Below are 27,832 nucleotides of genomic sequence, written 5' to 3'. Positions count from 1 at the left end.
CGAGCGTTTACGTTGTACATCTGGAAAGGAGTGGGGAGGAAGGAGGGGGAAGCAGAGAGGAGGGGGAAGAACCCAAACCCGCCCAATCTAACCCAGTCCAGACAACCGGCTTCCAGCTGGGGCTAAAGAAAGGGGGTTGGAGAGGTGCGCCTCCCCCCACGCCCCTTAGGGGTGGGGGACGCGGGCTCGGAGTTCCAGGGACCCAGGAATGCCCCCCCGCCAGCCCCCTCGGCAGGCGGGGGGAGGGCTCAGCCGGGAGTTTGGCAAACTCCTCCCCGCGTTGAGTCATTCGCCTCTGGGAGGTTTAGGAAGCGGCTCCGGGTCGGTGGCCCCAGGACAGGGAAGAGCGGGCGCTATGGGGAGCCGGACGCCAGAGTCCCCTCTCCACGCCGTGCAGCTGCGCTGGGGCCCCCGGCGCCGATCCCCGCTGCTGCCGCTGCTGCTACTGCTGCTGCCGCCGCCACCCAGGGTCGGGGGCTTCAACTTTGACGCGGAGGCCCCAGCAGTGCTCTCGGGGCCCCCAGGCTCCTTCTTCGGATTCTCAGTGGAGTTTTACCGGCCGGGAACAGACGGGTGAGTGAGGAGGGCTGGCGACGGGATGGGGGTGGGGTAGCCGCCTGGAGACTGGGGGCGCGGCTGGGGTCTGGAGGGGACCAGAGTTTGAGTTTGAGGGTGGAGTTTGGAAGGACTAGAGCTGCAGTTGGGGGCCCGCGCTAAAGTTGGGGGCCCGCGCTGGAGTAGGGAGGGCACCGTGGCGGGTGAGGAGGGGCCCTGGCGTTTGCGATCAGTGGGGAGACATGTGTCGGGTGGGGAGAGGACACGGAGCTGGAGAAGTCTGGGCAGGGGTCTCCGGGCCAAGAGAGAGGAGAGCGCGTGAATGGAGAGCTGAGGGTCTCTGGCTGAAGTCTGTGGGCTGCTGGGACCTGAGGCGGGTGGGGGCGCAGAGGGGGTGCAGAGGCCGGGAAGGGTTTTTGAGGGGCTCCAGGAGACCTCGGGATCCGTAGGGGCCATTGTGCGGGGAGAGAACGGGTAGAAGCCGAATGAACTACGTGTAGTAGGAGGAAAGTCAGAGACTGAGGGGGTCGGAAGGTTAAATGGGGGCCAGCCTCATCCTCCCCTCCCCCCTCAACTCAGGCTGGGGAAGACCCGAGAGAGGAACGGCGGTTCCCTCTCCTTTCTCCTCTGTCTCCTACTCCTCCCTCCACCCCCATTCTCTGTTCAGGCGAGGGGATCCGAGAACTGGGGGCGAGTGCGGGGACCCTGGCAATGGGGGCGCTGGGGCTGGGGGCGAACTCAGCCAAGGGCGGGTGCTGGGATGTGTCGGGAGGGGTGTGTGCGCGCCTGAAGGGGGGTGGGCGGTTTCCCTCTTCCTCTAGCTCTTGGGAGGAAGAGAAAAGCTGGTTTCCTGTAGCTGGTCGGCTGGAGCTGTGCTGAGACCGGGACTTCTGGGGCTGGGGTCGGAAGCTGGGGAGACGCCGGCTCCGTGGGGCCAAGAACGTCAGAATGAAGGACTCAGGACCCTGGAAGTCTCAAAGGAGGATCCTTATTCCCAACTCAGCAGAGTGATAAGCAGACCCGGACCCCGAGTGCCTAGAAAATGGGGTGCTGACAGGCTTAGGAAACAGGAGTTAGAGTGGAAGCAACATTAGAACCAAGGGTGTCTGTTTAAATGTGGGATGGGGGAGATTGGGAAGCAAAAGAGGTAGGTGGTTGCTCCTGGGCTAGGCCACAGATGCCAGATTCCTGGTCCTCCACAATGACTGGTGTAATCCTTTTTCTTCTACATCTCTGAGCTGGGAGCTTCCTACTGCTCACCCCCACCCCACCCCCAAGATCTCAGAGTTTGAGGGGAATTCAGAAGTGACCTGTTTTTACACATGAGACAGTTAACTGATCTCTACTCAGTCCCTGTGGTTTTTGGAGCAAAGGGGTTAATCTAGCTAATACAATTGGGGAGAAAGGCAAATTCTCCTTTGTCTGGAGGACTTGGGGATGGGAGAAAAGAAAAATGATTAGGCCTGGGCAGTTGGTTCTGGGCTATTCAACGTCCCCACCCAACCCCCACCCTACCCCCCTGGCCTTTTGCCCAAACCCCATTGCATCACCCTGGCCTGGAGCCTCTGCCAGGCCTGGTCTCCCCCAGGTTCTCTCAAACTTCTTATCACAGCCCTAATGGAGTAAAAAAGAGGGAGGGAGGAAGGAGATGAGGTCTCCTCCCGCAGATCAGAGCATCTAGTTGTCTGGCATTTAACCTTCTCTTTACTCCCCACCTCCCCTAAATTTCCCTTTAAAACACTCCTCTAAAACATCTGGACTTCACACATTCCTGGTCCCCTAGGTGTCTGTCTGACCCCTGGCCTGATCCTATAGTCCCTAAAGTCCTCTTCTAAAACAGGACCCAGCTCTCATCCCTTCCCCTCCCCTTCTGCTCATCTCCCCTCCCAAGAGAACCCAGGTGTCCAGCTTGCACTCCTTCCCTCTCATTTCCTATTTACAATACCCTCTTAGAGTAGAACATTCTACCTTCCCAGTGACCTCCTCCCACCACAGCTAGGCCTTCACCCGCCTCCCCACAACACAAGACAAACATAGCCCCTCACCTACGGCCATTGCCAAAGAGGGACAGCCTCAGTGTTCTTGTTCTTCCTGCATCACCTCTCTTGGTGAACACCAAAACTGCATTAAAGGACAGGGTGAACACCAAAGCAGTTAGATAGCAGGAAAGGGCAAAGCTTTAAGTCAGACAGAGGTAGGTGTGAGTCCCCACTACTTACTAGTTTTTTGTGTGGTACCCTGGTACCTAGGGTGAGGTACTTAAGCTCTTGGAGGCTGGTCTTCCCGTGAAAATCAGACACCTAACTAATGGAGTTCTGAGGACTAAATGAGAAAACATATACAAAAGGAACCTGGTCTGCAGAGGGTGATCAATAGATGGGCAGCATGGTTTTTATGGGGTAGCTGTTTCTGTTTCTGGTTCTCTCCTTCCTGGCTACCGCCTAGTTCTTTAAGTTCTCCCCCATTTCTTACTTGCTTTGAGTATTTGCTTATACTGGTGATAGTAACAATAGTCTCTTATATTCCTTTAGCACTTTCATATCGATTTTTCCATTGGATTGTAACAAAAATCCTTGTGTTAAAGCCAAGGAAGCATTATTGCCCCATTTTTAGATATATAAAAACTGAGGCTAGCCAGGCGCAGTGGCTCACGCCTGTAATGCCAGCACTTTGGGAGGCCAAAGCGGGCAGATCACCTGAGGTCAGGAGTTCGAGACCAGCCTGGCCAAACTGGTGAAACCCCGTCACTACTAAAAATAAAAAAATTAGCCAAGTGTGCTGGCCTGCACCTGTAATCCCAGCTACTCGGGAAGCTGAGGCAGGAGAATCGCTTGAACCTGGGAGGCCGAGATTTCAGTGAGCTGAGATCACACCACTGTACTCTGGGAGACAGAGCGAGACTCCATCCCAAAAAAACAGCAAACAAACTAACAAAAAATAAAAACAACTGAGGCTTCAGGAGTCATATAAATTTTGAACCAGAAGTTAGTTTAGGAAACATTCAAGGGAAATCCATCATTTTATGCCAGAGAATCCAAAGCTTGAAGAGAGACAGTGACTTGGCCCAGGACACTTGAAAGCTTGAAAGGCAGGCCAGTTTCAGCTCAGCCCCTTGTTTCCTTCTGCAACTGCCACAAGTGGAGACAGCTGTTCTTCCCCAGCCAATCATACATATCCCTTGTGAATGCACTGGGGGACCCCAAACCAGGTGTCCTCCTCTGGCCTGGCCCATGCTGCTGTAGGACCTGTAGGAGCTGGGCACTGGTCCACTTACTGCTCTCCACCCCTGACCTTGTCAGTCCAACAGAGTCAAACAGTAACCCAGTATTGAACTGGGACTTGGTTAATCAAAAGCTGGGGAGACAGCAGATATGAGAGGAGGGAATAAGTTGGCCATGGGGCAGACCAGAATGCTGTCCTAGAAATCAGGATTCCTGATTTCTGCTTCACATTCTGGGAGGGATTCTGAGTGACCTAAGCACATTACTTAACTCCTCTGAGATAGTTTTCCCATCTACAGAATGAGAACATGGGACGAGGTGAGCAGCTTTGAACTTTTTCTTAAGGAGTGTCAGAACGAGGCCAGCCTGCCTTTATGCCATGTGGCCTGAGGCACCTACAGTAAAGTCTTAAAACCAGTGGATGCTCTCTACAGTGCCTTCTAGCTGTGGTAGTCTGTGTCTCTAAGGATCAACCCTTCCATTTCTGAGGCTTCAGAATAAATTATGGCAATTATTTCTTCTCTCAGACTCCATTTCAGAAGAGTGTACCTGCCAAACTGCATTTAGTAAGAAATAATGAATTCCTTTTCTCATTTTTTTTATTTTTATTTTTTATTTTTTTGAGACAGAGTTTCACTCTTGTTGCCCAGTCTGGGATATAATGGCGCAATCTCGGCTCACCGCAACCCCCACCTCCCGGGTTCAAGAGATTCTCCTGCCTCAGCCTCCTGAGTAGCTGGAATTACAGGCATGCGCCACCACGCCCGGCTAATTTTGTATTTTTAGTAGAGACAGGGTTTCGCCATGTTGGTCAAGCTGGTCTCAAACTCCTGACCTCAGGTGATCCGTCTGCTTGGCCTCCCAAAGTGCTGGGATTACAAGCGTGAGTCACTGCGCCCGGCTGTTGTTTTGTTTTGTTTTGTTTTGTTTTGTTTTGTTTTTGAGATGGAGTCTTGCTCTGTCCCCTGGCTGGAGTGCAGTGGCGCAATCTCTGCTCACTGCAAGCTCTGCCTCCTGGGTTCACGCATTCTCCTGCCTCAGCCTCCCGCGTAGCTGGGACTACAGGTGCCCACCACCATGCCTGGCTAATTTTTTTGTATTTTTAGTAGAGACGGAGTTTCACCATGTTAACCAGGATGGTCTCGATCTCCTGACCTTGTGATCCGCCCGTCTCAGCCTCCCAAAGTGCTGGGATTACAGGCGTGAGCCACCGCATCTGACGCTTTTCTCGTTTTTTATTAACCAAAAACATCTATAGCTGCCAATCAGAGTTTCTGACCAGCATAAGATATCCAGGTTCCCACATAAGTTGATATAATTCCAGCCAAAAGCAAATACACTTTTAATTAGCCTAGGCCACCTTATCTGGTAAATGCATGATTTCCGTTAGCCTTTCTGAAATCTTGAAAATAGCCCACGGACCCTTCATTGTTATCTTCTTAGACCCCTAAAAGCGCCCAACTGCTGCAGGATTTAGGAAGCAGGAACAAGATGTGGGAAAACAAAGACAAACTAGCTTGCATGCCATCCCTGGCGCCAGTCACCTCACTTGGCCTGTTGGCAGGGGAGGCACTATTTATTGGATTGACTTAAGGTTGCTGGGATGGAAGGGCCACTGACTCTCCAGGTATAAGCCATGGGTAGTGTGGCAGGAGGAAAGGAGGCCTGGGTCTGTGTCACTTGCCTGCATGCCAGGTATCTTGAACCATCACACAGCCGGAATGGATATGCCCCTGACTTGTCAGCTTTACAAGCTTTGTAAACTCTCTGTCTTGCAACCTGCTAAACTCCAGGCTACTTCCTCAGGCCACCCCAGAAGTGTCAGGCTCAGCCTCTCTCCAAGAGCAGTGGGTGTTGGAGAAATTGGGAACAGGAACAGGGTCCCTTGGCCTTAGCCCGGAGATCTTGGAAAACTTTGAGATAACCTCTTCTTCACCCAGAGGAAGAGGGAGAGGGCACTGCCCAAGTTCACAGTTAGTGCCTGAACCAGAACTCTTGGCTCCTGGTCCAGTGCTCCTTTCACTGCTTCCTGTACCTCTACTGTTCTGGTCTAGTTCAGGTTGGTGGCCCTTTCTGCTTTCTAGAGCCTGAAGGCAGCAACCAAGTTCTCTGGGGGCTGCCCCTGCTGAGAGAGGGGTCTACTCCTCTCACCTCACCCAGCCCTGGGGCGGCGCAGCCAGACCCCCCAGTTGGATGTCATGCCTGAGTGAGAAGGGTGGGGCCTGGCAGGGAGGTGGGGGTGTGGGAGACAAACGGAGAAGTGAGAGGTTGGAAACAGACAGGAAGCCACAGGCAGTAAACATTTCCTGTCCCCAGAGTAACGGAGACTGGCACCTCCCCTCCCCACCCCCTAACTTCAGGAGCTCTCCCTCTTCAGCCTACCCACCTCCTATTCCTCTGGACCCTGCCTTCTCTCCCCTCCATTCTCACCACTGGCCCTCACAGACCCCTCCTCTCTCCCCACTTCCGTCCCCTCAGAACTGTCCTCTCTGCTGCTTCCATCCCCTATACCTCCTGGGCCACTCCTCCCTGCCTCAGTATACCTGGTCTTCTTGGAAAATACCCCCAGCTCTTGTAACCTCTACCATACTCCCTCACTTTGGGCCTTCTTGCCTAGTGAGAAAGCTGAGGAAGGTATTCAAATATCAGGGAAGGGGTAGGTATTGGATGGGCTGAAAGCTGAAAGTGGACAGAAACCAATAGAGATGGAGAAATGTAAAATCTGAGATAGAGAGATAGGATCCAAACACCAAAACCAAGAGAGCAAGCAGTCATAGGGGCAGAGGGACAGAGAGATTGAGAAGCAGTGCCAAAGGCTGACACGGAGCAGAGCAGAGGCCAAGGCTGGTAGGGGCACTGGTCCAGAGGCTGGGTCGAGTTGCCCAGGCAGCCAGATACAACTCCTGGCGGGAGACCCTTAGGAGAAAGCCAAGAGAGCCAAGAGCTGTGTGGAGGTCTTGGAGGCAAGGGACCAAGGGATGAATGAGGCAGAGCTGACGGCAGGAGGACTGCCCAGCCCCTTAGCTATGACCACCCCATTACATAGGACCTCCAACAGAGGCAAACTTCTCGTCTCAGGGGGAACGGAGGCACTGTGTCCAGAACTAGGACCCCGGTAGAGAAGACTCTGAATTCAGTCAGCTGGGGGTGGTCTATGGGAAAGGGGTTCAAGGGCTGAGACAGAGACCCAGCCAGGAAGGGGAGGTCCACACCAGGACCGGGGTGAGGGCAGGCCCAGGCCCAGTGGAACAATCTGTTTTCACTGTCCTGCAGCTCCTCTCTCCACTCCTGCTGCCTAATTTCCAAGACTCACATTTTCCTCCTACACGCCCCAAGGCCGGGTGGCTGGGCAGCCGGATGCCTGGGTCTTGGCCCAGGGAGGGGATTTAGCTTGGGAGGAGAGTATATAGGCTAGATGAGAGACCCTGAGGCTCCACAGGACCTTGGGGTTCCAGAGGCTGCACATCTAATCTCAGAAGGTACACAGAGGAGAGGGAGAAGCCGGGGGTACAGGCTTTGGCCCCTCTTCCCCTTCTGGGAGTTGACTCTGGTTCCTCTTCTCTTTATGAACAGGGAAAGGTAGGAGAGGACAGAGAATGGCAGGAGGAGGAGAGGGTTGTGTTAGTGACAGCGGCACATGGGGACCGCCTGACTCCAGTCTGTGCCTCTGGCATCTGTGGCATCTTCTGAGATATAAATACAACCCAGGGGGCATCTACTCCACCCCCAGCCAGCCCCAGCCTAGAGGCCTGGGTCCTTCCTGCCTCCAGACACCGATGAAGAGCTAGGAGCCATCCTGAACTGCCTCTCTTTTCCCCTTCACAGGGTCAGTGTGCTAGTGGGAGCACCCAAGGCTAACACCAGCCAGCCAGGAGTGCTGCAGGGTGGTGCTGTCTACCTCTGTCCTTGGGGCACCAGCCCCACACAGTGCACCCCCATTGAATTTGACAGCAAAGGTAGGCCAGTGAAATTCAGAGAGGGACTGTGGAGTGGGACCGCAGCCTGGGGGCAAGGCCTGGGTGGGGCCTGGGGTGAGGGGTGGAGCCTGCTGGAACCCCCGGCCACGTGACTGCTCAGCACCAGCTCTGGTGCTCCAACTGCTTACAGTGGATCCCCATGGCACTCACTGCACACTCCCGTCCAGCCCAGCCCAAGGAGGACGGGCATGATTCAGAAACATGTGGCTCTCATTTCCCCTGAATCACCCACAACTCTGGGAGGCCAGGGCCATAACACAGACAAAGACAGGGAAATGTTGCACAAACTATTCAGTTGCTTTAACGAAGTACTGACTAAGTGACAGTGCATGACAGGCACTGTGCTGGTGCTGCAGGGATTGAAACATGACTAAGCCACTGCCCTTATGAGCTCAAGGTCTGAGTAGACACAGATGGATGGGAGGAAGACAGAGACTAATAGCTATCAGTTGCTCTGTGCCAGGCCCAGTTGTGAACACTTTACATGTATTAGTTCACTTAATCCTTTCAACAACTGTATAAGGTATTATTATCCCCATTTTCTAAGTGAGGAGACAGAGGTTAAGTAGCTTATCCAAGGTTATACAGCTAGCAAACATTGGAGTGAGGTTATGAACTAGGGCCATCTGTCTCCAGAAATAAAAACCGGAGAGGCTGGGCACAGTGGCACACATCTATAATCCCAGCACTTTGGGAGGCTGAGGCAGGAGGATCACTTGGTCCCAGGAGTTCAAGACCATCCTGGCCAACATAGTGAGACCCTGTCTCTACCAAAAACATTGGACGGGGCCGGGCGCAGTGGCTCATGCTTGTAATCCCAGCACTTTGGGAGGCTGACGCAGGTGGATCACTTGAGGCCAAGAGTTTGAGACCAGACTGGCCATCATGGCAAAACCCCATCTCTATTAAATATACAAAAACTAGCCAGTCATGGTGGCACTTGCCTGTAATCCCAGCTACTTGGGAAGCTGAGGCACAAGAATTACTTGAGCCCAGGAGGCAGAGGTTGCAGTAAGCTGAAATCACGTCACTGTACTCCAGCATGGGCTACAGAGAAAGACTCTGTCTCAAAAAAAAAAAAAATGAGGCAGGCATAGTGGTGAGCACTTGTAGTCCCAGCTACTTGGGAGGCTGAGGTGGGAGGATCACTTGAGTGGGGAGGCCAAGGCTGCAATGAGTGGTACTTGCCCCACTGCCCTGCACCCTGAGTGACAGAGCAAGACCCTGTTTAAAAAAAAAAAAATTTTAAAAACCTGGGCAACATGGCAAAACCCCATCTGTACAAAAAACACAAAAATTAGCTGGGCATAGTTTCCACCCACTTGGGGGGCTGAGGTGGGAGGATCACTTGCACCTGGGAGGTCAAGGTTGCAGTGAGCTGCAATCACGCCACTGCACTCCAGCCTGGGCAACACAGTGAGACCCTATCTCAAAAAAAAAGGAGGTGGAACAAGATGCTGTTAGAGACCGAGCCCAAGTACAGACAAAGAAGTTCAGCCAAAGGGTTACTCTCTTGGGAAATAGCCACTGTTCCCCACCACCCTCCTGCCCCTACTCCACAGCAGGCATCCTTATCTCAGTTGGGTGAGAAAGCAGGAACTATGGGGAGGCAACTCTAGAAAGCCCAGGTTCTGTGTGCGTGTGCTTGTGTGTGTATGTGTGTGTGTGTATGTGTATGTGTGTAGTGGAGAGGTGAGTCAGGCTACACAAACAGGCTACACAAAGCAGAATTAAGCTCCTTACCAACTCCGCACTCCCAGTGAGTCATGGCATCTCAGGGCTTGGAAGTGTTTGTTGGGTATCCCCAGGCTGAGGGTAGGGGCTGCCCTAGAGCTCAGCTGTCCATGGCTCAGCAAGACTCCCTCTTTTCACTCCCACAAGGCTCTCGGCTCCTGGAGTCCTCACTGTCCAGCTCAGAGGGAGAGGAGCCTGTGGAGTACAAGTCCTTGCAGTGGTTCGGGGCAACAGTTCGAGCCCATGGCTCCTCCATCTTGGTGAGCGGTCAGCAGGCTCAGTGGTGTGGTGGCCAGGGGATGGGCAGTGGTTGGATAACACCGGGCCTGGAGTGAAGGAGGAAGGGCCTTACTGGACTGAATCTGAGGCCCCTCCTCCTGGGCCTTCCCAGGCGTGCGCTCCACTGTACAGCTGGCGCACAGAGAAGGAGCCACTGAGCGACCCCGTGGGTACCTGCTACCTCTCCACAAATAACTTCACCCGAATTCTGGAGTATGCACCTTGCCGCTCAGGTAGGGGAAAGAGGGGGCCTGTGCCCCATGTCTGCCTTCTCATATACTTGGAGTGTCTCATATACTTAGGGCTGACTCGCGCCCCCCACCACATACCCCCATGAGATTCTAAGTTGCTTAAGATAAAGGTTAACCCAGTTGGTTAGCCTTTATGCTTACTGACTGGTCCAGGGAGGCCCTTTCTCTGGTTCGCTCTCCCACCCCCTTCCCTATGCCCTCTCTTCTTTCCTAGATGACCCTCTATGCAGGGCTCATTCTCACCACCTTCTCCCCTCACAGATTTCAGCTGGGCAGCAGGACAGGGTTACTGCCAAGGAGGCTTCAGTGCTGAGTTCACCAAGGTGAGAGTGTGGTCTGGGAGAGAAGGGGCCGTGGGTGGTGGACACAGGGGGATCGAGACCAGATGTTGGACTCCCCTCCTTTCACCCACAGACTGGCCGTGTGGTTTTAGGTGGACCAGGAAGCTATTTCTGGCAAGGTAAGTCCTCTCTCTGCCATTCTTTGTTTTTTTTTTGAGACGAAGTCTCACTCTGTCACCCAGGCTGGAGTGCAGTGGCACAACTTCTGCTGCCCAGGTTCAAGCGATTCTCCTGCCTCAGCCTCCCAAGTAGCTGGGATTACAGGCGCCTGCCACCACACCTGGCTAATTTTTGTAATTTTAGTAGAGATGGGGTTTCGCCGTCTTGGCCAGGCTGGTCTTAGACTCCTGATCCACCTGCCTTGGCCTCCCAAAGTGCTGGGATTGTAGGCGTGAGCCACCGTGCCTAGCGTGTTTCTGCCATTCTTTAAGTCACCTGGCACATAGCCTCCCACCCTACTCCCAATTCTCCTCTTCCTTTCCTGAAACTTACATGCCACCACCCTCCCCATGCTTCCCTTTCTTGAACCAGACTTCTGGAATACTACCCAGTCAGCCCCCAGAGCCCCAGGCCCCCTCTGCCACCTCCCCACCATCTACTCCCTCTTCATCCTCGCTCCAGGCCAGATCCTGTCTGCCACTCAGGAGCAGATTGCAGAATCTTACTACCCCGAGTACCTGATCAACCTGGTTCAGGGGCAGCTGCAGACTCGCCAGGCCAGTTCCATCTATGATGACAGCTACCTAGGTGAGCAAGCAAGTGGGGAAGGGATGGCAGAGGGAGAACCTCAAGTGCTCCTGTCCCCACTCACCCCCTTGCCTCCCCTCTCCTACGCGGGCATCCCCAGCACCCCTGCCATACTTGCCATGTGCCTGCTGACTATGAAGGCCCAGCAGGGGTGGGGAAGGGATTGGGGGATAGGCCAGAGCAGAGGGGTCCCCAAAGCAGGAATCCTAATATCCACCCACTCTGTCCCCCAGGATACTCTGTGGCTGTAGGTGAATTCAGTGGTGATGACACAGAAGGTGAGTGTGTCCCCAGGCTGGGGCCAAGGGAGGGGGGTGGTTAGAGGCTCAGGGTCAGACAGCCCGTGAACTCGGCCACTTACCATTATCTACTTCCCTTTCCCCGACCTTAAGTCACAACTTTCTCTTCTCTCTGCAGACTTTGTTGCTGGTGTGCCCAAAGGGAACCTCACTTACGGCTATGTAAGACCCAGCCTGACCCCTCACTTCCTCTCCTCCCCTGCCTAATCACAAAGAACCATGCATGGCAGTTTGCAAGGGCTCAAAAAGGTGGATCAGAACACGGGCTCTGGAGGCAGACTGGCATTCAAGTTCTGGCACTTACTCTGGCAGAATCATTCTGCTCTTTATTCATACTCTGCTTCCTGCTGAACCTCTCTGAGCCTCCTTCTTCTCTGCATACTGGGATAACAATCGTTCTGACCTCACAAGGCTCTGGCAAGGATGAAATGAGAAAATGCATGTGAAAGTAGTCAGTGAATTGTTGGGCAATGTACAACTGGCAGATGTTATTATTAGACGAGGACAAGTGCTTTTAAAAAGATACAGATAAGAGTGCCAGCGGAGTTCATTCAATTAACAACATTTATTAAGGCAAGGTAAGAGATAAGAAGATGAATAAGGTATCATACCCCATCTTATAAGATGCTTCTAATCAAGTATGATAGATAAGACACTCATACAATTATGATCTAAAGTGGAGCAACTATTCATTCTCTACTCAGTGCATCAGGCACTATCTATTCATGATTTCTATTCTTCACAACAAGCCTATGGGGTAGATATTATCATTTGTATTTTACATGTGAGAACACTGAGGTTCTAAGAGACCAAGTAAGTTCCTTAAGATCAACCAGTTAGTAAGTAGGTTTAAAATCAGGTCTCTCGGCCAGGCGCGGTGCCTCATGCCTATAATCCCAGCACTTTGGGAGGCCAAGGCGGGCGGATCACGAGGTCAGGAGATTGAGACCATCCTGGCTAACACGGTGAAACCCCGTCTCTACTAAAAAAAAAAAAAATACAAAAAATTAGCCGGGCGTGGTGGCGGGAGCCTGTAGTCCCAGCTACTGGGGAGGCTGAGGCAGGAGAACAGCATGAATCCGGGAGGCGGAGCTTGCAATGAACCGAGATCACGCCACTGCACTCCAGCCTGGGTGACAGAGCGAGACTCCATCTCAAAATTTAAAAAAAAAAAAAAAATCAGGTCTCTCTTAATCCAATATCAGCATTCTTTCTGCACTTTGCTAAACTTCAGAAAAGTGGATACAGTGACATAGCAGTTTAGGGGAAGGAATAATCTCCTTTCTAGGAAAAGGATGATAACAAGTTTGGGGAGTCAGGAAATAAAAATTTAAAATGTTTAAAAAGGAAGAGGACAGATCAGAGAAGGTTCTTTTTTTTTTTTTTTTTTTTTTGAGACGGAGTCTCGCTCTGTCGCCCAGGCTGGAGTGCAGTGGCCGGATCTCAGCTCACTGCAAGCTCCGCCTCCCGGGTTCACGCCATTCTCCGGCCTCAGCCTCCCGAGTAGCTGGGACTACAGGCGCCCGCCACCTCGCCCGGCTAGTTTTTTGTATTTCTTAATAGAGACGGGGTTTCACCGTGTTAGCCAGGATGGTTTCGATCTCCTGACCTCGTGATCCGCCCGTCTCGGCCTCCCAAAGTGCTGGGATTACAGGCTTGAGCCACCGCGCCCGGCTGATCAGAGAAGGTTCTATGAAGGTTCAGCAGAGATGAGGCAGGAGGGCATCCTGTGCAGGAGCATGAACGAGGTGGAAGAAAAGGAAACAATTTCAGCCCAGCTTAGCAGACTCATGAGCTGATTGAGGATGAGTAGAATATGGAAAGGTTGAGCAAAAACAGATAGGTTAGGGCCACATTCTCCAGAGCTTTGGAGGACCAGCCAAGAAGTTGAGACTTTGGGCAGTGACTGCAGGGAGCCACTGGATTTCCAAGCCAGAGGTAGCCTCCTAAATCTGCTGGGAGAGCTGGAGGCAGGGACATTGTCAAGACATCTGTCTAGCAGTCCTGGGAAAGGGCTCATACCGGGATTCAAGAGGCCTGGTGGGGCCAGTCACTAAGGGAACATCGGGGAGTCATGGTGTTTGTGGTTCGGGGTACTGGAGGATGAGGATGACTTAGGTTTTGAACATGATGGGTTTGAGGCACCGGCGCACATTCAGTCATAATTATTATTGAGTGCCTACTACTCACCAAGCATGACTTTAGGCTCTGAGGAGAAAGCAAAGGACAAAATCAAGTTCCTGCCCCTATTGATCTTTCATTCTAGTGGGTAGAGAGGGACAAGGAACAGATAAATACAAATCTGTCAGTAGTTGGTGATTGATATGCAGAAAAATAGTGGAGCAGACATAGGGTGGAGCTACCTGGCATAGAGGTGGGAATATGAGGGCAAAGCTGATGAGGGAGCTAGGGACAGTGGTCTGCCTCTCTAAGGGATACCTGCCCCTGAGTGTCCTGTACACATCTGTTCTTTAACCATGGGATACTCTGGGATTCCAGGACCAATGGGCCTATCTCTTCATCCCCCAGGTCACCATCCTTAATGGCTCAGACATCCGATCCCTCTACAACTTCTCAGGGGAACAGGTAAGGATACCCCTCAATCCCACCCCAGCTTGGCCCTCTGCCAATGAAGCCCCAGCCCTGACCTGTGTCAGCCCAACTTCCAGCCCTTCTTGATCCTGTGTATTGAACCTTCTAGTTCTGACCCAGCGCTGCCCCTTTGTCCTCCCCAGATGGCCTCCTACTTCGGCTATGCAGTGGCTGCCACAGACATCAATGGGGACGGGTGAGCAGTGGGAAATGAGCTCACTGTGATACCTCTCCCAGCTCCAGGAGGGAAGAGTGGGAATGGGACAGAAAATGCAAGGAGAATTTCTCCAGGGCTTTTTCTCTAGACTCTCACTTATACCTGCATTCCCCTTGCTCAGGGACAAGGAAAGCTGAGAGCTAATGATCAGAGACCTCAGGTCTTCTGACTCGATGGAATCCAGAGTGCCTGGGGTTTCTGGCACTAGGATTGGGGTGGGGTGGCAAGACAGGGTATCGAGATGCCTGGGTTTGCCCTTCCCCTCAGGCTGGATGACTTGCTGGTAGGGGCACCCCTGCTCATGGATCGGACCCCTGACGGGCGGCCTCAGGAGGTGGGCAGGGTCTACGTCTACCTGCAGCACCCAGCCGGCATAGAGCCCACGCCCACCCTTACCCTCACTGGCCATGATGAGTTTGGCCGATTTGGCAGCTCCTTGACCCCCCTGGGGGACCTGGACCAGGATGGCTACAATGGTGAGTACCATGGGCTCAGAGAGTGAAAGGGGAGGCAGGGGCCCAAGTCAGAAGGGATTTGGGGAGAGGGCATCTGTCAGCTAAGATACCCAGACCTCCATGACTTCCCAAGGGGTTAAAATCCCACTGTCTGGGTCTTGGGATTTCAAGAGACTAGAATATAGGGACTGACAGATGGGAAAAAACTAGGATCCTAGGTCCTGGGGTCTGGGAGTAGAGATTTGGGCCCCTGGATTCCTGGCCTGCTGACTAGTGTGTGTTCTGTGTCTTCCAGATGTGGCCATTGGGGCTCCCTTTGGTGGGGAGACCCAGCAGGGAGTAGTGTTTGTATTCCCTGGGGGCCCAGGAGGGCTGGGCTCTAAGCCTTCCCAGATTCTGCAACCCCTGTGGGCAGCCAGCCACACCCCAGACTTCTTTGGCTCTGCCCTTCGAGGAGGCCGAGACCTGGATGGCAACGGATACCCTGGTGAGTTGTGCCTGAGGCCCCTTTTCACCTTAAAATTCACTGGTCACTGACCCCTACCCTCTCTTCTTCACCTTTCCTAAAGTTCCTGGGTGCAGTTCTAGCTAATTCCAACAGAGGGCGCTGTCTTCTCACTTCAGCCTCCCTGAGCGTTGAAACCAGGAGGGGTTAGGAAGAAAGGATCCTGATTTGGGGCTTGCTGTAAGACGTGATTTCTTGACTTCTTACAGATCTGATTGTGGGGTCCTTTGGTGTGGACAAGGCTGTGGTATACAGGTATGAACTCCAAGGGGAGTTGAGGGGACAACGTAGGGGAACTGGAACTGGAAATTTCTCAACAGAGCTGAGGTTGGGAAAATCAATGCAGAGGACACACACTCTGGGGCTTGGGCATCAGTTTCCTGTGTCCAGGTTACAGAGGAGTCCTAATTCTATTGACCCCACATCCACTCTTGGCAGGGGCCGCCCCATCGTGTCTGCCAGTGCCTCCCTCACCATCTTCCCTGCCATGTTCAACCCAGAGGAGCGCAGCTGCAGCTTAGAGGGGAACCCTGTGGCCTGGTGAGCTGGCGCCCAGGGAATTGCAGAGACCTGAGCCTGGGAGTGGGCAGGGGCACCAAGTCTGCCTTCAGAAGGGGAAAAATGGGGGTGTCCTAGTCTGGGTCTGGCTGGGAGATAGGTAGAGGATAGGATGTCTGTTCCAGTTGGATTCACCAGCTTTCTTCTTGGTCTTTCTCCAGCATCAACCTTAGCTTCTGCCTCAATGCTTCTGGAAAACATGTTGCTGACTCCATTGGTGAGGGAGACTGCCTGGATCTCTCAGGCCCTAGGACAGGGAACGAAGGGACTGGGTACCTGGGGACATTTCTTCTCTCTGAAAAGATGAGGAGAGACAAGCAGTTTCCCCTTATATGTCCCTGGCTGCAGGCTTCACAGTGGAACTTCAGCTGGACTGGCAGAAGCAGAAGGGAGGGGTACGGCGGGCACTGTTCCTGGCCTCCAGGCAGGCAACCCTGACCCAGACCCTGCTCATCCAGAATGGGGCTCGAGAGGATTGCAGAGAGATGAAGATCTACCTCAGGGTATAGCCCAGAGGGCGGGGTGTGGACTGGCCAGGGAAGGTGGCCACATAGAACTGAGGGCACCTCCTGAAGGGAAAAAGATTGGGGGATTCCAGTGAAGGGTTTGGGACTCTTGTGGGGACTGAGAAAGGGAGACTTTCTGTCAGAGGAGCTGGGAAGCAGGCTGCCAGCGCCTCTGAAACAGTAAGAATGGTCAGAATTGGGCCCTAAGCAGACAAAGGGATATGAGAGAGGCTGAGGAGCAGGACCACCAAGTCTCCAGAGTCCCCTGACTCTGCGAACTCTCTCCTCTGTCCCCAGAATGAGTCAGAATTTCGAGACAAACTCTCCCCAATTCACATCGCTCTCGACTTCTCCTTGGACCCCCAAGCCCCAGTGGACAGCCACGGCCTCAGGCCAGCCCTGCATTACCAGAGCAAGAGCCGGATAGAGGACAAGGTGAGGACAGGGCAGGGAGAAGGGACCTAGGAGGACAGAGGCCTGGGTACTGTGGGGGCAGGGCCCCGGAAAGAAAAGAGCCTATAGCCCAGGAATGGGTCTAAACTTCCCCTCTCAAGGCTGCCCTGCTCCCCAGGCTCAGATCTTGCTGGACTGCGGAGAAGACAACATCTGCGTGCCTGACCTGCAGCTGGAAGTGTTTGGGTAAGTAGGGCTGACTAGCTAGGGAGCTCAGGTGCACCCGGCACCTGAAAGAGTCAGCTAGGGACATACTAGCTGTGTCGCCTTGGGAAGTTGCTCAGCTGCTCTGAGCTTTAACTCTTTTGTCTGTATAGTGGGAATAGTAGCATTTATTTCTCAGAGTTTTTAGAAAGATTAAATGAAATAATCTACATAAAAAATCTAGCCTAGTGCCTGCCATAGAGTTTGAACTCAGTAAACAGTATCTATCATTACTGTATTATTACTCTTTTTTTTTTTTTGAGACGGAGTCATGCCCTTGTCACCCAGGTTGGAGTGCAGTGGCACAATCTCAGCTCACTGCAACCTCCACCTCCCAGGTTCAAGCAATTCTCTGCCTCAGCGTCCCAAGTAACTGGGATTACAGGTGCCCACCACCATGCCCAGCTAATTTTTTTATTATTATTATTTTTAGTAGAGACGGGGTTTCACCATCTTGGCCAAACTTGTCTTGAACTCCTGACCTCGTGATCCACCCGCCTCAGCCTCCCAAAGTGCTGGGATTACAGGCGTGAGCCACTATGCCCGGCCTCGTATTATTACTCTTATAATTGTCCTTTGTCCTAGTTTGAGGATTAATTCCCCAGTTTCCCTTACCCTCTGTGTCCCTTCCAGGGAGCAGAACCATGTGTACCTGGGTGACAAGAATGCCCTAAACCTCACTTTCCATGCCCAGAATGTGGGTGAGGGTGGCGCCTATGAGGCTGAGCTTCGGGTCACCGCCCCTCCAGAGGCTGAGTACTCAGGACTCGTCAGACATCCAGGGGTGAGATGAGATTCTCCAGTGGGAGTTGGGAGGATACCTCTCCAGAGAGGACACCAAAACCTGACCAGTGCCCACCCCACCTCCAGAACTTCTCCAGCCTGAGCTGTGACTACTTTGCCGTGAACCAGAGCCGCCTGCTGGTGTGTGACCTGGGCAACCCCATGAAGGCAGGAGCCAGTGTAAGTCTGGGATGAAGGAGGATGGGACAGAGGGAGAGCAGACCTGAGGGCGGTAACCAGCCAGCCGAGAGCACCGCTGTGAGATAGGGAGGGAGAGTGAAATACACAGTCCAACTGCCCTCTTTTCCTCTTGTTCTGTCCCCAGCTGTGGGGTGGCCTTCGGTTTACAGTCCCTCATCTCCGGGACACTAAGAAAACCATCCAGTTTGACTTCCAGATCCTCAGGTAGGGAGTGAGTGTGTCTAGGCTGGGGCTGAGCTGGGGACAGAAGGGAGGGCTGGGCACAGTTCTCACTGGCTGCACTCTAGCACCTCAGTCTTGCCTCCATCCCACAGCAAGAATCTCAACAACTCGCAAAGTGACGTGGTTTCCTTCCGGCTCTCCGTGGAGGCTCAGGCCCAGGTCACCCTGAACGGGTCAGTGCCAGGCAGAATGGGGTCTTTCTGAGAGGGGAGACAGACTTCTAGGGAAGGATGCATATGGGGTTCTTTCCACCCTCCCCTAAACCACCCTCCTCCTTAGTGTCTCCAAGCCTGAGGCAGTGCTATTCCCAGTAAGCGACTGGCATCCCCGAGACCAGCCTCAGAAGGAGGAGGACGTGGGACCTGCTGTGCACCATGTCTATGAGGTAAGGAGGGAAAGGGGCAGGGCCAGAATGAATGAAGGGAAAGGAGAGGTAGTATGAGTGACAGATGGCTGAGACCCACGTGAGGTACTGAGAGAAAGAGAGGAGGGAGGGGTAAGTGATATGCAAAGGCATGAGGCAGAGTCCTGTGAGAAACAGCCAGAAGACAAACAGGCCAGTTGAGTGGCTTGGAAAGAAAGATGGAGCCCCCTCCAAAAGTGTTGGCTAGAGAGGATTTCACCTCTGCCCATTGCTTCCCTGCTTCATCTCTGAGATAGGAGCCCGACAGCAAGGTATAGTGGAGCCACGGTGATCCAGGGTCTCAAGGGGGCAGAAGCATTCCCTTCCTTCTCATGATGATTGTGCTCTTCCCTCCTCAGCTCATCAACCAAGGCCCCAGCTCCATCAGCCAGGGCGTGCTGGAGCTCAGCTGTCCCCAGGCTCTGGAAGGTCAGCAGCTCCTATATGTGACCAGAGTTACGGGACTCAACTGCACCACCAATCACCCCATTAACCCAAAAGGCCTGGAGGTAAGGGCCTGAACACTGGCATGGGGAAGAGGAGCAGGTTCAGAGGACCTGGGGATTGGGGAAGGTTGCTGGGGGCCTGCAAGAGGCAATGAGGATGTGCCTATAGCTAGGGCTGAGGGTCACAAGGCCCAGAGGTACCTCAAAAGCCTCTGGAGGAAAAAGGACTTTCATCCACTGTGTTTCTTTCTGCCTGAACTATCCCTTCTTTGTTTCCTGGCATACCCCTAGGGCCCAGTTATGTGCCACCTCCTCTAGGAAGCCTTCTTCAAACCTTTTCCTCTGGGCCCCAATGCCTGTTTTATAGTTCATTTACTCGTTAACATTTAATTAAATAAGTGCCTGTACTGAACACTGTTAGGCCCAGGAAATATTGTACCAAACAAAACTGACAAGGTCTCCACGTTCATGGAACTTACATTCTAGTGAAGGGTGATAGACATAGAAAATAGAAAGAGAAGGAGAAAAATTAACAGGGATTGAAAAGTGATGAAGTGAAGTGTTAATAAGCTGTGGGGATACATTTAAACTGAATCACCGGAAAACCTCTTGAAGACGTCACAGTTGAATTGAGGCCTGAAAGATAAGGTTGAACCTATCTGTAAGACTCAGGGATGAGCATTCCAAACCGAGGGAACAGCCAGTGCAAAAACAGGAACATGGACCTAATTAGTTATTTAAGCATCTCCTCTAGCGTGAACTCTAAGAACCAAGTTTTCTTCATTTCCATATTTTAACCCCGAGCTCGGTGCCTTGCACATAGGAGGCGAAGAGTTGGATGATCAATAAAGAGATAGATGAAAGAATAGGTTGAAGCTGCTCTGGAACCCAGGTGCCGGCTGACTCAGAAGCTGTAATGAGATGGGAAAGGGGCCCAATACTCTCTTTCTCTTATAGTTGGATCCCGAGGGTTCCCTGCACCACCGGCAAAAACGGGAAGCTCCAAGCCGCAGCTCTGCTTCCTCTGGACCTCAGATCCTGGTAAGTCAGACAGGGAATGAGGTGTGGAGGAAAGCGTTGAGTACTTGTTTGGGTTCTCACAGCCATCACAAGGGCAGAACACCAGGTTCAAGCTTCTTTCTTCCTAGAAATGCCCGGAGGCTGAGTGTTTGAGGCTGCGCTGTGAGCTCGGGCCCCTGCACCAACAAGAGAGCCAAAGTCTGCAGCTGCATTTCCGAGTCTGGGCCAAGACTTTCTTGCAGGTGAGGGAGCCTTACCTCAGCCCTGACCCCTGACCTTTGGGCCTGCTTAGACTGACCCACCCCTTTCTCCACTACAGTAGCCACCCCTCCTTTGGTGAATGGGACCCAGCACTCCAGCTCCCTTGCCCTTGTCTAGACCAGGCTGTATGTCCTTGGCGCCACCTAGTGACCACAGTGGGAGCAGCAGCTTCCCTTTCCTGGCCCATTCAGAGGGGGGAGGGCTGGAGGGAGACCAGTGTGCAAAGAATGATAGAAAAACAGTGAGATGGAAGATGAATCCATAGTGGAGAGGTAAGCACATATAGGAATAGTAAAGAGCAGTCACTTCTTGAGCACACACTGCAGGCCAGGCACTGTCCTGGTGTCAAAGCACATTAATAATTCAAAAAAAAAGTTTTTATTGAACATGTAGTCATCTAATTATACATTATCGTTACAATTATTCAGTTACACATTTGTCATCCCATATAAGGAACATCAAGAGAGGCTCAGGGGCCAGGCACAGTGGCTCACACCAGTAATCCCAGCACTTTGGGAGGCCGAGGTTGGCAGATCACTTGAGCCCAGAAGTTTGAGACCAGCCTGGGCAACATGGCAAAACTCCACGTCTACAAAAACAAAACAAAACAAAAATTAGGTGGGCACGATGGCACATGCCTGTAGTCCCAGCTACTTGGGAGGCTGAGGCAGGAGGATTGCTTGAGCCCAGGAGGTGGAAGTTGCAATGGCCTAAGACCACACCACTGCACTCCAGCCTGGGCGACAGTGTAAGACTTTGTCTCAAAAAAAAAAAGAGAGAGAGAGAGAGACTCAGGAAGAATGAGTCCAAAATAGGGAAAGATCACAACCCCAGCCAGACCATGGGGAACCCTATGTCCTCTGGATCCCAAGAGAGGATGTGCTGACCAACTTTCTCCCACCCACAGCGGGAGCACCAGCCATTTAGCCTGCAGTGTGAGGCTGTGTACAAAGCCCTGAAGATGCCCTACCGAATCCTGCCTCGCCAGCTGCCCCAAAAGGAGCGTCAGGTGAGTCTAGGGCCAGAGGACTGGACGAGGGAATACAGGGCTCAGAGTGCTGGAACTAGGGCTGGGACATGGGTGAGGGCTGGCCTTGGTATTATTAACAACTGTTGAGAATCTAATATGTGCCAAGCACTGTGCAGATGCCAGAGACAGCGTGGTAAGCAAGACCAACATGGTATCTTTGCTCCTGGAGTTCACAGTCTCGTGGAACAACACAGTGTTCCAAGTGTGATGATATTTATGAAAACACATAATAGGAACACCTGAACCCAGTCTAACTGGATCAGGGAAGGCTTCCTGGAAGAAGTGATGTTCAAGCTGAGACCTGAAGAATAAATAGGAACTAACCAGGCTAGTCATTCAGGAAAGGGATATCCTGGGGAGAGGTGAATAACAGATATGAGGCCGAGCGCAGGGACTCACACCTGTAATCCCAGCACTTTGGAAGGCCAAGGCAAGCGGATTTCTTGAGCTCAGAAGTTTAAGACCAACCTGGGCAACACAGTGAGACCCTATCTCTACAAAAAAAATACAAAAATTAGCCAGATGTGGTGTTGCACATCTGTGGTCCCAGCTACTCGGGAGGCTGAGGCAGGAGGATCGCTTGAGACCAGGAGGCAGAGGTTGTAGTGAACCGAGATCGCACCACTGCCCTCCAGCCTGGGTGACAGAGTGAGTCTCTGTCAAAGAAAGAAATGGATATGATATGAAAGCCCGAAAGTAAGAGACAATATTGCACATTTTAGGAACTTAAATTTTTAAGCTCAGAATGCTGTTAGTTCAAAATAAGAGGTGGGAAGTGGGTCTAGATCCAATGACAAGTGGAGGCCAAGTATAGGGTGGAAAGAACTTCTGAGCTTTCATTGACTTCACCCAACTTGCTCCCCAGGTGGCCACAGCTGTGCAATGGACCAAGGCAGAAGGCAGCTATGGCGTCCCACTGTGGATCATCATCCTAGCCATCCTTTTTGGCCTCCTGCTCCTAGGTCTACTCATCTACATCCTCTACAAGGTCAGCCACATCCTGCTTGTGACTTGGCCACCCTCTCATCAGGCTCTGCCCTTGACCTGGCACAGTCCCAAGTATCTACCTCTAGACCAGTTCACCAGCCATGTGCCCCCACCTCTGTCCTGGCTACATGCATCCCATCCTAACCCTTCCTATAGGATCCCTCCCTACATTCTATAGCCCCTAGCTTAGAAAGGGTCCTCTTGACTCAAGACGGTAAGTTTGCCTATACTTGCAAAATCAGTGGAACCCACAGATTACAAATACATGGCATTTGTGCTGTCAGTTTCTCCAAAAATCCATGGCAGTTATCACTAACCTAGAAATGGCTACTGATCATCTCCTAGAAGTGGCTTCAGAATCTCTCTCAAGAGGTAGCCATGGCCAAGTGTGTGGCTCACCCCTGTAATCCCAACATTTTGGGAGGCCAGGGTGGGAAGACAGCTTGAGCCCGGGAATTCAAGACCAGCCTGGGTAGCACACTAGGACCTTGTCTCTACAAAAAACCACAAAGATTAGCCAGGTTTGATGGTGCGTGCCGATGGTCCCAGCTACTCTGGAGGCTGAGGTGGGAGGATCGCTTGAGCGCAGGAGTTTGAGGCTACAGTGAGCCATGATCATGCCACTGCACTCCAGGCTAGTCAACAGAGTGAGACCCTGTCTCAAAAACCAACAAACAAAAGCAGCCACTACTAAGCAATCAGACTGGCCGCTTGAGTTCAAACCTATCTGCCATTTCTGGCTTAACTGGGGAATTTTAAAGACACTGGTAAAAGATACCCACCATACAAAACCACCCCCAAGTTTAGTCCTCCTGGGTCCATTGCACAACTTGGAGGGGTAGTCCTAGCCTGAATTCAGAGGCCACTTTGCAGGATGTAGAGGCTGGAGGCACTAGAGTCCTCCTTATTACTTCTTGGGATAAGAGCTGTGGAGAAAAGGCAACCATAGTACCTAAACTCTCCCTCTTTTCCCCTTTATCAGCTCGGATTCTTCAAACGCTCCCTCCCATATGGCACCGCCATGGAAAAAGCTCAGCTCAAGCCTCCAGCCACCTCTGATGCCTGAGTCCTCCCAATTTCAGACTCCCAATCCTGAAGAACCAGTCCCCCCACCCTCATTCTACTGAAAGGGAGGGGTCTGGGTACTTCCTGAAGGTGCTGAGGGCCAGGGAGAAGCTCCTCTCCCCAGCCCAGAGACATACTTGAAGGGCCAGAGCCAGGCGGGTGAGGAGCTGGGGATCCCTCCCCGCCACGCACTGTGAAGGACCCTTGTTTACACATACCCTCTTCATGGATGGGGGAACTCAGATCCAGGGACAGAGGCCCCAGCCTCCCTGAAGCCTTTGCATTTTGGAGAGTTTCCTGAAACAACTTGGAAAGATAACTAGGAAATCCATTCACAGTTCTTTGGGCCAGACATGCCACAAGGACTTCCTGTCCAGCTCCAACCTGCAAAGATCTGTCCACAGCCTTGCCAGAGATCCAAAAGAAGCCCCCAGCTAAGAACTTGGAACTTGGGGAGTAAGACCTGGCAGCTCTGGACAGCCCCACCCTGGTGGGCCAAGAAGGAACACTAACTATGGATGGTGCCCCAGGACCAGCTCAGGACAGATGCCACAAGGATAGATGCTGCCCAGAGCCCAGCTCGAAGGGGAATCAGAACTCAAATGGGGCCACATCCAGCCTGGGGTCTAGAGTTGATCTGGAACCCAGACTCAGACATTGGCACCTAATCCAGGCAGATCTGGGACTATATTTGGGCCTGCTCCAGACCTGATCCTGGAGGCCCAGTTCACCCTGCTTTAGGAGAAGCCAGGAATTTCCCAGGACCCCGAAGGGGCCATAATGGCAACAGATCTGGAACCTCAGCCTGGCCAGACACAGGCCCTCCCTGTTCCCCAGAGAAAGGGGAGCCCACTGTCCTGGACCTGCAGAATTTGGGTTCTGCCTGCCAGCTGCACTGATGCTGCCCCTCCTCTCTCTGCCCAACCCTTCCCTCACCTTGGCACCAGACACCCAGGACTTATTTAAACTCTGTTGCAAGTGCAATAAATCTGACCCAGTGCCCCCACTGACCAGAACTAGAATCTGTGATCTCATACCTCACTCTTTCCAAACCCATCCTGGAACCAAGCGGCTTGGTGGAAAGCAGATGCCTATTTCTCTCATGGTTTCTTTCCACTCGGGGCCAGAAGTACGACCCCCTAGACACTGTGAAACTAGTTCTGGATTCCCTTCTTAGGTGAAAGACGTGATGGAAGGAGAGAAAGCAGGGCTTGACTCCTCTCCCCCTCCCTCATCCCCCATCAGATCTGGTCCCCAACACTAGAAGCGAAAGGAATCTCTTCTCTTTGGGTTTCAGGATTAGAGAAGAAAGCAAAGGGGGAGGTCCAAGGTGGAGGTGGGGAAGGATGGTTCAGAAAATCTCCCAGGCTTCCCTAAATCAGAATAATGAAATGAGAGGAAAAAGCCATAGAACTAAATTAGAAGAAAGCCCAGTTAGGTTTTTGTATTGCTTTGTTTTCATTGCTACTGTGTGCTGGTAGGGGGTGTTAGTTTGCATACATTTAATTTCTCACAGGGTTCTGTGAGGTTGGTACTATTAATCCCATTTACACAAAGGGAAACTGAGGCCCAGAGAGGTTACATAACTTGTGCAAAGTCACACAGTGAGTGGCAGAACAGAGTGAAACTCAGCCTTATCTGACTGGGAAAGTCCGAATTCTTAACCAACATGCCACAGGGTTCAGATCTTTGAAGATAAATCATGCAAAGTGAGGGATCCTCAGGGTCCTCTTTTCTCCTCAAGGCCTGTCACAACATGCAGCAAGAGGGAGAGCCATTGGGGTTGTTGGAGACAAAGATGTCCCTGTCAGGATAGACTAAAATTCAGCCACCAGAGGGCAGCATAGCCACAAATTTATGGGAAATTTGGGAAGGTAGGGTATGCGGTCCACCTCACCCTCTTCCCCCATCACCAGGACTATTCTCATTAACTCAGGCTCCTGCCTAGCAGGGCCTGCATAAAATATCCCTCCTGGGAGACCAAGCCTGGACCACGCTCCAGTCTGTGACTTCTTAGAATGCTCCGAGTCAGGAATGTCTTCACAGAACCCATAAACGAAAAGGAGCTGATGGGGTAGAAGAGGCAGCATGAGACAAAGAACCCCCTAGCATTTCTAAGAATGGCAGCCATGGCATAACAAGGCACCAGAAATTCTAGAGGGAGGAAATCGCATACTGGATACATTAAGATGAGTCCCCCTCTTGGGAGAGAGCTGGGGGTAGAAGCAGCCAAACTTCAGGCGCCAGACCTAAAATGTCTTCCACTGTTGTGAGGAGGAAATAAGGAAGGGAAGTGGGCTGTGGAAACTGGGCTGGTGTCATGGGTGTGTCACTGTGTAGGGCCTGTACTTTTGAGACAGTGACAAGTTCTTACCCGGGATGCACAATACAAGGAAGAAATTCCTTGAGCTCAGAAATGCCACAGACGTAATCTAGTATGAGCCTCTCTTTCCCTGAGCTGTAATTCTCAGACTCCTGGTCTAAGTTTCTTCTCCCAAATCTCCCAACCCTCCAAAGGAAATGTGACTCCCACCTTGAGACTTAAGTGTAGGGGGGCCAGAAGTGTAGGGGGCCGGAAGGCCTGAGCCCTATCCTTGGCTGTGTTGGTAGAGATGAAAAGGAGAAGGAAAGGAGGTCTTAGGAAGTGAACAGAGCAGCTGGGGGTGCAGGGAGGGGGAGGGGGCTCAAGAGAGGCAGCTGGCAGGCGGGAAGCTGATCTGGGGGTCTCAAGTTTCTTGACATCAATTAGAGCAGCCGGCCTGGGCTCATTAGTAGCCCGGGGTGCAGGGCTCATCAATAATGAATTCACCCCACACACCTTCCCCCCACCCCAGCTGCCTGCAAGGTCACCCGTCCTCTAGCCAGCTGCCGCCCCTTGGTAAGCTTAAGCAACCCCTCTTCTGAGGTCTTCCTAACCCAGAGTCCCTGGGGCAGTGTGGCAGGGTGGACAACAGCTGAGGGCAAAGGGGTCTCTAAAACCAATTGACCATGCCTGATAATGACTTTTGTTTACTCTCTGAGTCCACCCAGGAGGAGAAAGAATGGGAAGAGGAAAGGAGGGGCAGGGTCTAAGGAGAAGCAAGGTTTTTCATACTAGAGTTGACCAGCATGGTGGCAGGACAGACCCAGAGCAGGAGGACCTCCTCTGATGGACCCGGAAACCCCATATCCTCTCCCAACACCAGACTTGGGCAGCAAGGCCAATCACCTGAGATCTCTGCCCCACTGAATCAGAAGGAGACTAAGGCATTGGCACTCCCAGCATTCTCTTGCCCTTGAGCTGGAGTGTCTTGGCAGGTACAGAAACAGGTCTTTTCTTCAAACCAGATTACTGGGGTGAGGGCAAGAGATTGCTGGGACCCAGAAACAGAAACTCCAACTTCCTGCACCTTCCCAATTTCTCTCCAGAACCCAGGAATGTCAGTCTCTTTCCCCTTCCTAAACTGTTCCAAAACTTCAGTCCCACCACCCTTTCACCGACTTCTTCCCCTCCACTTCTACCTGCCTAAACCTCAAACGTTCCAGTTCCCACCCACTTTTCCTCTGATTGGGGTTGGCCTGAAGCTAACTGTGTGGCATTCTGGGAAATCTGCCTGCCACCCTCCCTCTTGAGACAAGTACAGACAAGTTCAGGCTCCATATTCCCCAGACATCTGCAGTGTCCCAGACTCCAGCCTTGTACTGGAGGCCCTTAAGAATACCTCTGAGTGGACTGGGTATGGTGGCTCACACCAATAATCCCAGCACTTTGAGAGGCCGAGGAAGGCAGATCACCTGAGGTCAGGAGTTCAAGACCAGCCTGGCCAACATAGTGAAACCCTGTCTCTACTAAAACTACAAAAATTAGCCAGGTGTGGTGGCGGGCGCCTGTAATCCCAGCTACTCGGGAGGCTGAGGTAGGAGAATTGCTTGAACCCAGGAGGCAGAGGTTGCAGTGAGCTGAGATCGCACCACTGTACTCCAGCCTGGGCGACAGAGCGAGACTGGGGTCTCAAAAAAAAAAAAAAGAAAAGAATACCTCCGAGTGGCATGTACTTCCTCTCCCTCCTGACATTCTCCCCAGCTCAGACATTTTGTCCTACCCTCCATCTTCCCCTCCACCTCACCAAATACCCTCATGCCTCCGCACCAGTCCTCTTCAATCGAAGCTGGCCTTAGTGGGGAATGCCCCAGATTTAGGCCCTGAATAGATGCTCCCCGACGCCACCCCACCCCAATCCAGGTCATCTCTACAAGGTGCCTCAGTTCTCAATTTTCTGTCATCTTCCAGTTGCCCTAATGATCTCGGTTACAAGCTTCTATTTCCATCTCCTCAGGTCCATTGATTGCAATCTCTTCGCTGAGACCTTCCCTAACGACCCAGGCATTCAGACCCCAGCCAGAACTCAACCTGGGATCCATCTTCAACATCCCATTTCACCTCAGAGGCCCAGCCCCCAGGCATCCTTCTCCAAAGCCAGAACAACAAATTAGGACCCACACAATTTCTGCTGCACTTCCCCTGCCCCCTGCTCAGTCCA

At 52.5% G+C, this 27,832-nt stretch overlaps 2 protein-coding genes across 2 annotated transcripts in view; one reads left to right on the top strand and one right to left on the bottom strand.

The window, feature by feature from the left end:
- Positions 1-27,832, bottom strand: part of PDE1B (phosphodiesterase 1B) — a 292,990-nt gene that overhangs the window by 164,114 nt on the left and 101,044 nt on the right. The window lies entirely within an intron of this gene.
- On the top strand, positions 81-24,334 carry ITGA5 (integrin subunit alpha 5). The gene is made up of 30 exons (XM_050748854.1): positions 81-573; positions 7,602-7,732; positions 9,635-9,747; positions 9,879-9,999; positions 10,279-10,340; positions 10,432-10,477; positions 10,980-11,105; positions 11,339-11,383; positions 11,523-11,566; positions 13,934-13,990; positions 14,140-14,192; positions 14,481-14,689; positions 14,964-15,155; positions 15,383-15,428; positions 15,612-15,713; positions 15,893-15,948; positions 16,080-16,234; positions 16,535-16,672; positions 16,809-16,876; positions 17,528-17,678; positions 17,765-17,857; positions 18,003-18,082; positions 18,193-18,273; positions 18,380-18,485; positions 18,863-19,012; positions 19,907-19,990; positions 20,098-20,211; positions 21,138-21,239; positions 22,126-22,248; positions 23,230-24,334. Exons 1-30 carry the CDS (start codon positions 209-211, stop codon positions 23,311-23,313), a joined length of 3,297 nt encoding a protein of 1,098 aa, XP_050604811.1. The 5' UTR covers positions 81-208; the 3' UTR covers positions 23,314-24,334.

Source organism: Macaca thibetana, chromosome 11, assembly GCF_024542745.1.
Source record: "Macaca thibetana thibetana isolate TM-01 chromosome 11, ASM2454274v1, whole genome shotgun sequence".
NCBI lineage: Eukaryota > Metazoa > Chordata > Mammalia > Primates > Cercopithecidae > Macaca > Macaca thibetana.
Note: the sequence above shows the minus strand (reverse complement) of the source record. Positions and strands in the feature narration are given on the sequence as shown.

Coding starts and splice junctions, on each gene's coding strand:
- ITGA5 (XM_050748854.1), top strand. CDS start 209: ATGCCCCCCCGCCAGCCCCCTCGGCAGGCGGGGGGAGGGCTCAGCCGG. Junction 11,384..11,522: donor CAGTGGTGATGACACAGAAG/GTGAGTGTGTCC, acceptor TTCTCTCTGCAG/ACTTTGTTGCTGGTGTGCCC. Junction 15,429..15,611: donor GACAAGGCTGTGGTATACAG/GTATGAACTCCA, acceptor CACTCTTGGCAG/GGGCCGCCCCATCGTGTCTG.